At 27.5% G+C, this 11,113-nt stretch overlaps 1 protein-coding gene across 1 annotated transcript; it reads left to right on the top strand.

The window, feature by feature from the left end:
• Positions 1-7,118: 7,118 nt before the first annotated feature.
• On the top strand, positions 7,119-8,185 carry LOC120087833 (auxin-responsive protein SAUR50). The gene has a single exon (XM_039044763.1). The coding sequence runs from the start codon at positions 7,354-7,356 to the stop codon at positions 7,684-7,686; it is 333 nt and encodes a 110-aa protein (XP_038900691.1). The 5' UTR covers positions 7,119-7,353; the 3' UTR covers positions 7,687-8,185.
• The last annotated feature ends 2,928 nt before the right edge of the window (positions 8,186-11,113 follow it).

Here is an 11,113-nt window from a genome sequence, read left to right on the forward strand (position 1 = left end):
ATCGTTGATAGAGATTGATTGAAGTCTATCAGTGCCTATCATTGATAGACTGATGGAAGTTCATCAGTGTTTATCAGTGATAGAAACTGATAGATGTCTATCATTAACAGAGGTTGATGGAAGTCTATCAAACTGATAAAAGTCTATCAGTGTCTATCAACGATAGAAATGGATAGATGTTTATCATTGGTACAATAAGTGATAAAAAAAAAATTGATACAAGTTTATCATTGATAAAAGTTGATAAAAGTCTATCAGTGTCTATCGATGATAGAAATTGATAGAAGTATATCGCTAATAGAGGTTAATAGAAGTCTATCAGTGATAGAAACTGATACAAGTTTATCATTGATAGAGACTAATAGATGTCTATCAGTGTCTATCAGTGATATAAACTTATACAAGTCTATCATTTATAGAGGTTGATAGAAGTTTATTAGTATCTATCAGTGAGAGTCTATCACTATTAAATAATGATATATTATCAATCAGTGATATATGATTATATAACATTGTCTGATTTGTAAATGATAGACATTGATAATATAACAATGTCTACTACATAACTTGACTAAGGTTTCACAATCTAGTGGGGAGGAACGTGATAGAAAGTGATATAGTTCTACCACTGATAGTAAGTGATAGTCTTCTATCACTATATATCATTGATAGAAATATACATGAAAATTGATAGGCTCTGATATACTTCTGATAGAGAGTGATAGACTTCTATCACCTGATAGACAGTGATAAACAGTGATAGTGTTATATCACTAACTATCCCTGATAGACAGTGTTATATTTCTATCACTATCTATCACCGACAGATAGCAATAGTATACTATCACTATCTATCAATAATATTGAAACATTTTTCTACTTCATTATAACGTGACTAAGGTTTTTATCACTAATAATAGGTTATAGTCTTTTATCACTCTTTCAATGGCTTGTAAAGCTTCAATTTAGCATTTCCTGAAGAAGAGAAAAGACAAGTTGGGGTGTGAATTTCATTTCTTTGAACCAAAATTTACAATTTCTTAATTGAAGCTAGAAAGTAATGATATTAATGTGATAGACACTAATAAAATACTATCAGGTAGACACCGATATAACACTATCAAATAGCACCAATATGACACTATCAGATAGGAAATGATAGTATAATGATAGAATACTATCACTATCTATCAGTTGGTTTATCTTCCATCAAGTTACCTTTTAGGTTGATGAGAGTGTGTAATTTGGTGGTTGTTTCTTCTTGAAATATATATTTTGTTTTGAAATATAGTTAGTTTTGTTTCATAGGGAGAATAAGATGGATAAATAACTTTTATATATATATATAGTTAGTTAGTTAGTTTTATTTTGTAAAGAAGATGTGATGACAGTGATAGATTTCTATCGTTGTCTCTCAATTAATTTGTAGTAAGGGTTTTACTGTCTATTAGAGATAGACAGTGATAGAACACTTTCACAATTTATCAGTTGAATTAGTCACATTCTGATGTTTATTAGTTCAATTTGAGCTGTTGAATTTGATTTAATCCATTGAAGAAGAAAAATAATATTATCATATCAATTGAAGAAGAATATACTAAACATAAAGTTTATGTGGAAGAAAGAAAAAGGTTGATGTTGTGTAGAAGAAGGAGAAGAAAAAGAAGGAATATATGAATTTGACCTAAAATTCCATGAAGAAGAAGAATAAGAATATGGATTTGGCTTAAGATTCTATGAATATCCTATGAAAGAAGAAGATAAAGATCAAGAAGCAGAAAAAGAAGAATAAGAAGAAGATAGATCGAGTTGATGAAGGACGGAGTCGATAGAGAAGACGATCAAGAAGATTTTGATTTCATGCGAAAGGAAATCGATGAAGAAGAAGAAAATCGGCGATGAGTATACACACAAATTTCAAAGGTAAAAAAGGGCGATTTGGGAAGTTTCAAAAAATGTAAACATGCTTGCAGTGAAGTTTGTTTTTTGCTACACTGTGTAAATACTTTTATACTTTTTCTATTTATGACAATTCCTCGATAATATATTTATAAATTATAAAATTTATTATAGTTTTACAAGATACTAGGTTGAATATGTATTATTATTAAATTTTTTTGTTTATATATATTATTATTTAATTAGTTTATGATATATTTTATCTTTAAAACTTTTATATTAATAATACATTAATCTAAAAAATAAATTAAAATTATAACATGATTTTTTTTTAATATAATTATGTATTTTAAATTTTTAAATGAAAAATTTTGAATATACCATAACATAAATTGTTTTAGAATTAACCTAACTGAATTAAAGGAAAATAAAAAAAATATATTATAATATATATTATTATTAATATGTTGTTCAGTAGTGTCATCTCTCACTCCAACCTAATCCCGTTTTCTTTTTTAGTAATATTTAGCTTTTAGACTTGAAGGATTTTGATGTAAAAGGCATATATTTGATTTTTTCATAGAAAAATCAAGTTTAAAATAGCAAATAATTCATAGATAGCATTTTTAATTTTAAGTGTGAAAAACAGTGAATTTCGCAAGATTCTTTGTAATTTTGGTGTATTTTTGTAGAAAATTCGTTGAAGCCAAACTGCTACAACATTTAACAAGATTGCTCTAGCAATCTGCTACAGTAGAATTAAATTTCTAGATCCAATTTATGGGCTTGATTTTGAGATTTCTCCATCAATCTGGTGAATTAGGGCAACTCATACACTGTCTTTATTTTCTTCCCAAAAGAGCATCCAAGAATCCAATTTCTTCAGTGTAATTTCTATATGGTTGCTATTTTTTTTTAGTTTCATGGAGAGTTGTGTTGAAACGCTTGCACAGATCAAGTCTCCTTTGAAAGTTGGAGCTATCACATCTTAGTTCATCTTGATAAGGATTGAATCAAGGTAAATCCAAGGCTATGTGTTTCGTTTTGTCATGTTTTCATTTATTACACATAATTTTTCTTTATTGGTTCTCATAGCCATTTATGATACTTTTGTTGCTAATATATATATATATATATATATATATATATATATTATTAATATATTTTGAAAAATCGTTCCCTTGGAGACAACTTGGAATTCTTCCAATTTTTTACCATTTGTCGACAACGTGCACTTACACTAGATTGAAGACTTTTCTTAAAAAAAAAAGTTTTTTAATTTAGCTAAAGAATTTCCAGTTGATCAATGATGATTTGAAGTTAGTCAAAACTCGACTAATTTGTAAATTATCCGGCAAACTTTGTAAATTAAAATTTCAATATGATGGGATTGAATCCCACAGTAGAAACGTGTAAATGTTTTTGTTTTGATTTTGAGAAGAAGAAATAAAAAATAAAAATAAAAAAATCACATAACCACATGCGGTAAATAATTAGGTTAAACATGAAATAAAAAATAGAGAATAATTGAATTGCCATTGTAGAACTCTTCTAACAATAATTCTTCTGTTTCTATAAAACGTATTCCTCTACTCTGATAAGGACACCCCCAAAAAGCATTCCTTGCTATGACTCTGGCGAAGACCGACTTGTGGGAGCCTCCTTTGAAAGTTTAAGGAAATTGGAGAAGACTGACGGTTGAGAGAAACTTTGTGAGAGAGTGAAAATTTGTGTAGAATACGTTGTTAAGCTCTATGAGTACCAATCCCACTGTATCTAACGTAGAGGGAGGGAAAATAACTCCCTGCTCCCTCCACTTCCCTGTAATGCAAGTGAGTTATTTATTGATATAATTAATTAATTAATTAATTAACTAAATTAAATAAACACCTGAAATCATATTCAGATATATATTTCTCTCATAACCTATAGTTTTAATATGAACCTCATTCAAATTAATTTTTAACCTATAGTTTTAATATGAATCTCATTCATATTAATTTATTATTTGAATGATATTTAAATACATTAAATCTCTCATATTATATAGGACATATTGAAATTACGTTCCCAGCTCCCTATTCAGTCAAACTCAATACAACATTCATTAACTTATTGCTTGATAATAAAACATTTAGGTTTGAAGATCGAGCATATTCATATTTATTTTATTCAATAATTATTTTTTTCTCTTTGAAGAGGTATTGTAATTAAAGTGTAGGGTGGGGAAATCGAACCTCAAACCACGCATTTGATAGTATGAACATTATGCCAGTTGAGCTACGCTCTTGTTGGCATTAATTATTTATTTTTATTTTTTTTCTTTAACAATGCATGCGTTTTCATTAGCCAATCATATAGACAGATAAAATCTAAAATAAAAGAAAAAAGAAAATTATTTTCTTGGAAAATTAATGCCAAACATGAGATATCTTACTAATTAATTTATTTAATAGAAAGAAATTAAAATCTTACCAAAATTAAGGGAAAATAATAGGAATCTAAGAGGTATTTAACGATTAAAGACTTGTTAATGAAAAAAATGATAAAAGAAAAAAAGAAATGGAAGGTGAGGGATAAAACATTAAAAGAAAAATAAAGAAAAGAATAGTGAAGTATTAAATAGAAAAAAATATTAAAAAAAAGGAAAAAAAATAGGAGACGGTTGAAATAACCCTAAAATGTTTCCTCCTTTCACAACTAGCACACCTTTTTTAAACTTGTTCAAATGGTTTTTCATGGGTCTTCCTCACTGTCATATTTTGGCGTTAACTTATACTTGGTTATTGAAATTGTTTTTCCAAGATAAACGATAAGTTGGGACAATAGGAAAATAGTTAATTTTACGAATTTTGGGTACCATTGCCATCTATAAAATAAAGTAAAAAAACAGGGCTTGAACTCAAGACCAAACCAACAAAGACAACCACAAAAATATAACAAAACGAAGAGTAAATTATTTTCAATCTCAGTATAGATATGGAGCAAAATCGACCACCGAGATTGAAAACAATGTATCGATTAACCTTCCATCTCTAGCCTCTAGGACTAGGGCATGCCTCGAGATTGAGGATTTAAGGCCTTTTTATTTCGTCTCGATACAAATCTCGACCAAGCATGTCACTAAGACTGAATACAAAATGCCATAAACCCTTGATCTCAAGACTAATCTCGAGAAAGATTCTATCAATCTCAATCGAGATTCATGCAATCTCGAACGAGATTCAACCGGTTCCTGACTGAATCAACATTATATTGTCTTTCCTTAACAAAACTAGAATAATCCTACACATTTAGACCCTACACCCTAAAAATAAAAACATACTACTTAACACATCATATCTCAACTTTATAAATCATTAGAATAATTATGATTCTACGTTTTTAACATGTAAAATCATTTTCTTAAAACATTACATCGCTTAAGTAATAAAAATCCATAGCTCATAGTTTGGAAAATCTAACTTTTATTTAATATTACTCAACAAAATAGGGAAGAAAACCTAAATCTTCCATCCATATGAATCTAGAAATGCTTTATTCATGTTGTTTTGATAAAATCAAGAATTTAATAGGAAAAATACTAATGTATACCCTCCCTCACATTAAAACCCCACAAACATGGGAATTTAGATGGAATGTTACTTTATTTAATCAAATGTTAAGCCAATCCCAAAAACATTTTTTCAAAAACTAGGGTCCTCTCAAAAGCTAGGGCCACTCTCCTTTCTCCTTCAAAAGAAACCCTTCAATATGGCCGCCATATAATGCAACTACTCTTGATAATAATGGTTTGGTGTAAGATCAAAATCTATTTTATAAACAAATAATAACCAAATTGAGAAAAGTATTAAATTTAGCTTTGTTTGATAATTATTTGGACTTCGTTTGGCAATTATTTTATTTTTTATTTTTTATTTTTGAAAATTAAGTCTATCTCATCTTCATTTCTTACAATGATTTGCAGTTTTCTCAAATACAATGGTTGATTTCTTAATCAAATTCCAAAAACAAAAAGAAATTTTTAAAAGCTATCTTTTTTAGTTTTCAAAATTTGGCTTAGTTTTTTAAATCATTGATAAAAAAGTAGATAACAAAAGAAAAAATTTGAAGGTAACAGTAGTGTCAAGCCTTAATTTTCAAAAACAAAAAACAAAAAGCTAAATGGTTACCAAATGGGCCCTTGATTTTTTGTTTTTAAAATTATTTTGTTTTCTTACAACTTCTTTATGGTAGTTTCAACTTTCTTAGCTAAACACATTTGAATTCTTAGATCAAATTTTAAAAATGATAATAAGTTTTTAATTTTTTTTTTAATTTATAAACCTTTGCTTAACAAATAAATAAATCAATGGAAGTATCGTTTACAAACTTAATTTTTAAAGAAAAATAAAAATCAAATGGTTATCAAATGAAAGTTGTAGTTTTTAAAAGCACTTTTTCATTCTTGTACTTTGACTAATTCAAATGTTTAGTAAGGAAAGATCAAAACTATGGTACTTATTTTCAAGAACCTAATAGTTATCACATAGAACCTTAAATTCAATTTGGTAGGCATTTATCAATATAAAATTACAAGCCACATTGCTCCCATTCTTCAAATACTAACTTCTCCTCTATCTCAATTAGATGTTGGATTTTGACAAAATATTAGAAAAGTAGCTGTCCCACATCGAAAATGTTCATAAAGAAGTGATAGACATCAAGAATTATAAAAGAAGTCAATGGTTTTGGATTTCAAATCGTCCAAATTAGAAACACTTTAAGCTTGAATATACTATCTCTAGTTGAATTCTTTTTCATATCCTCTTATGTAGATTGTGGAGAAAAAAGTGAGTGACATAACACTTTTGAAAGAGTATTCTTGAAAATGAGATCACTAAAAAAAATTGCGTGATGACTATAACAACATACATTTTAGCATTTTTTTTTTGGTGAGCTGTGATTTTTCTTTGATGTTCAAAATTTTCATGTAAATTCTCGGATTTCTTAATTTTGTTGTTCTCGTTTACTCTCTCCGTTGTTTTCTATTTATTCGTACACTAGTAGTGAGAAATTTTTTCTAAACATGATTTCGAGAGAGAGAGAATAATTAAAGAAAAAGACTTACTAGTTAGTTTTATGAGAACCATTGATGAGTTCAAAATCTATTCTACCCATAACCTCTCTCTCTCTCTTTAGAGGGTCCAACTTGCCATTGGGATAGCCAACATCCAAAGCAAAAGTAGACCCATTTGCTCTTTGCCCTTCTCTCTCTCTCTCTTAGGACACATTACCCAACACTCTCATGGCTTGTCCTTCACTCCTTTCCTCAATCTCACCCCCTTCTTCTTAAATACCCCATTCTCCTCCTCCACCCCCTCATATCCATCCACTCTCTTTTTTTCTTCTCCAAGAGGAGATTTATCCCCCATTTTCCTCACTCAAATTCCCACAAAATCATATACAATCACAATGGCCATCCTAAAGGTAAACAAGCTCCCACAACCAACCGTTCTCAAACAAATCCTCAAACGATGCTCTAGCCTTGGCAAGAAGTCCTCCAACAACGGCGCCTACGACGCCGACGACGACCTCCCTCTCGACGTCCCCAAGGGCCACTTTGCGGTGTATGTCGGCGAAAACCGAAGCCGTTTCATCGTCCCGATCTCGTTCTTAACCCACCCCGAATTCCAATGCCTACTTCGTCAAGCAGAAGAAGAATTTGGATTTGATCATTACATGGGCCTCACTATCCCTTGTCAAGAACATGTCTTCAGATCCTTAACCTCATCCATGCTTAGATGAGTTATTACCAAACCAAAAACACTATATTATTTCAAACTTCATTTTCTTTCTTCAAGATGGGGTTTTTCATGAACAAGAATTTACAAGAATCTGAAGATGGGCCAAAGAAGAGAGATTATTCATTATCATTATCTCTTTTCTTTTTTTTCCTTTTTTGACCATCTTCTTTTTCACTTTCTTTTTCATGGATTTCATCATCTATCTTTTCTTTTCTTTCTTTTTTCTTTTCTTTTTTGGAAACCCTTTAATGGGTTTTTTGTGCTTAATGACTTGATCTCTAACTTAGTTTCCAATTTCCAACCCCTCTCTTGAAAAAAAAAAAAAAAAAAAAATCTCAAAAGGGGTTGAGAGGAAAAAAAAAAAAAAAAAACAAAGGATCTGTTCTCTCTCTTTGTAAAAATAGTTTAATGTTTCCCTCATTGAGGTGGGTTATACTTTACACCCTTTGAGTGGTTTCTCTTTTAATGGAAAAATTGCATGGATATTATTATTATTATTATTATTCTTATTTCTCTCTCTCTCTCTTTTTTTTTTTTTGAGAAAATATTATTCTCATTTTTCTTATCTATTCTTTATTTTGCTAATATGTGCATAGTTGAATATTCAAACGAATGGGCAAATAAAAAGTTAACAAATTCAAATAAAATAAATAAATTAAAAATTTGACGTCTTTAATTATATCTGTTTTTTAATCTTATGACAAATTGAATTACCTTTCTATTGGATTTTGACGATATTTAAAAATAATTTAAGGAATATATATATTAAAAGGGGTTCGTCAGAGAATGTGTGTAGGTACGTTTTTTAAAGTGTTATGTGTACGGAACCTTTCAGATCATTATTAGATTCTTAATCTTAAAAAACATATATTGTCATTTAAGAAAGTTGTGTCCTTTTTTTTCCTTCTCTGGTTAAAAAATCACTTTTCATTCCTCTTTTAGTTTTGTTTCAATTTATGTTTTCTTTAAGTGATTCAACACTGACCTCGTAAGTGTTAACACATTTGTATATCACTTGAACTATTTTTTAAATATAACTGAAAGTAGAGGGATTTGAACCCCTGACCTCATAGATATTAACACACTTGTATATTACTTAAATTATACTCGATTTGACCATTGTAAGTTCTCATCGTGACAATTATTTTAAGAGTTATTAAAATTTCTTATTTGGATTGAAAAATAATCCTGGTAGAAACTCAATGTATTTATAAGCTACAAAGTCTAAAAAGTTAAATGATTAATAAAAATTGACATTTAATTTGATGAAATTTTTTATGAAGAAAAATGATTAACTTGTTACAAATTTGAATATATGTGGACTAAATTATTGCGTGTTAATATACAAAGACTAAAATGTTACAAAATTGAAACTATGAGAGGATGATGGACTAATTAAAAATGATTTTTAATCAATTTCTTTTCTCATGATTTAATTTAGGGAAATTCTTAAAAATATTTACATTTTATAGCAAAAAGTTTCAAAAGTACCTATAAATATTTAAATATTTTTGCTATATATTTTAAAATTCTCATACTTTTGGAACTTTTTGTTATAAAGTTTAAATATTTTTAAATATTTATCACTATAGCACACACAAAAATATTACAAATGTTGAATATTATTTGTTATTTTTTTTTTAATGAACAATATATAGTGTTGCATGTGAAACTTCAATCTCCAAGGTAACTGATCCGTACAGCAAAGATTCCAAATAAAGTTTTTTCTTTTCTTTTTCCCCTAAAAATGGAAGATTTGATCGTTACTCAAATTACATTTAATTATCTGAGTCAAAGGTTCTATGTTAATTTCATAAAATAATAATGGTTAACATCCTATTTCAGTAATTTACAAGTTTATATTTTAGCAAATATTGTGGTGGGAAATTATTTTAAAGGAAAAAACGTTGAATATATTTATAAATATAGCAAATTATCATAGTCTAAATATAATATGATTATTTTCAAATATAGTAAAATCAACCAAAATATTTATATCATTGATAGATATTGATAGACGTTTATCAGTATCTATCCACGATAGATGATAATAGTCTATCAGTGTCTATTAATGATATATATTTTGGTTCATTTTACTATATTTAAAAATAGTCATACTATAATTTCATAAATTTTATGGTTTAGTTTTCTTAAAAAGAAAAAAAAAGATTCAAAACATATTCAAATTATATCTCTTCTTCTGTAATATTAATGTTATTAATTTGATAAATTTTAATTAGGTTAACTTCAAATGATTAAAGGCTAGTTTGGGATTGCTTCTAAAATCCCAAAAAGTTATTTTAGGAGGACCTGTCTAGATTTTTTGGTAAAATAATTTATTTATTAATCTATCCAAAATCACTTCTAATATTGTTCTAAGATGCAAAAGTTATTTGATGGAGCTTTAAAATTTTTAACTTTCCTACAAATTTGGTATCTTTCCTTACTCATCTCAAATTTACATTTCATTAATTTATTTTTTTACATTTATTCCAAATTTTAATTGGTTCAAATACCGACTTTTCTAAAAGTATAGTTACTAGGAATTATTTTAAAAGCTACCGTAATCTAAAAAAAAAAAAAACCCTAAGTTTATTAACATTTGTTAAAACTACATTGATTAAATTTAGACATTTAAAAATAAAGAAAAATTGAAATTATAGACTAAAATAATATTTTAATCAATAATAATTTATCTAATAAACAAATAATTTAAGCAATACTTATTTGAGTTTTAAATATGATGGGTTCTTAAATAATAATAATAATAATAAAAAGAATGTAATTTTGAAAAATATTTTTCAAGTTTTGAAATTTAACTCCTACAGACGAAAAAAATAATTAAAAAATAATAATAATTGCAGAAAACGTTCGTACGGTAACACTTTTTTTCTCTTTTAAAAAATAAGGAAATTTTATAACCGTTGGATCGTATAACCTTTTGCATGTGACACGATTGAATTGGGTCATATTATATAACATATAAAAAGTCCTTTTTGGTTTTCATTTATCTGTTTTTCTTTGTTTTTCTGTTTATAGTAAATTATTTGACTTTAACTTGAACGATCATAGTTCAATCAATTACTTTATAAATGGATTGATTTTTCAAAATTCTCATTTTTTTTTAAGATTCAAACCGATAATTTTAAGAAAGTAAGGCCAAAAAATTACATTTTAAAAATTTAGGAATCAAATTGTGGATTAAAAATGTTAAATTTTAAAAATTTAGATACCAAATGCATCTATTCATAAAAACTCAATGCTAAAAGTGTATTTTTAAAAATCGAAAGACCAAACACGAAGACAAAAAAGATAATTTTTCTTAATGTAATTAACCTGTTGAGTTGTTCTCAAGCTGGGAAATTTCTCCATTATCTATTAGCTACATACTATTTTTAAAAATTAAAAAAAAAAAACATAATTATATA

Source organism: Benincasa hispida, chromosome 10 (genome assembly GCF_009727055.1).
Source record: "Benincasa hispida cultivar B227 chromosome 10, ASM972705v1, whole genome shotgun sequence".
Lineage (NCBI taxonomy): Eukaryota > Viridiplantae > Streptophyta > Magnoliopsida > Cucurbitales > Cucurbitaceae > Benincasa > Benincasa hispida.

Coding starts and splice junctions, on each gene's coding strand:
- LOC120087833 (XM_039044763.1), top strand. CDS start 7,354: ATGGCCATCCTAAAGGTAAACAAGCTCCCACAACCAACCGTTCTCAAA.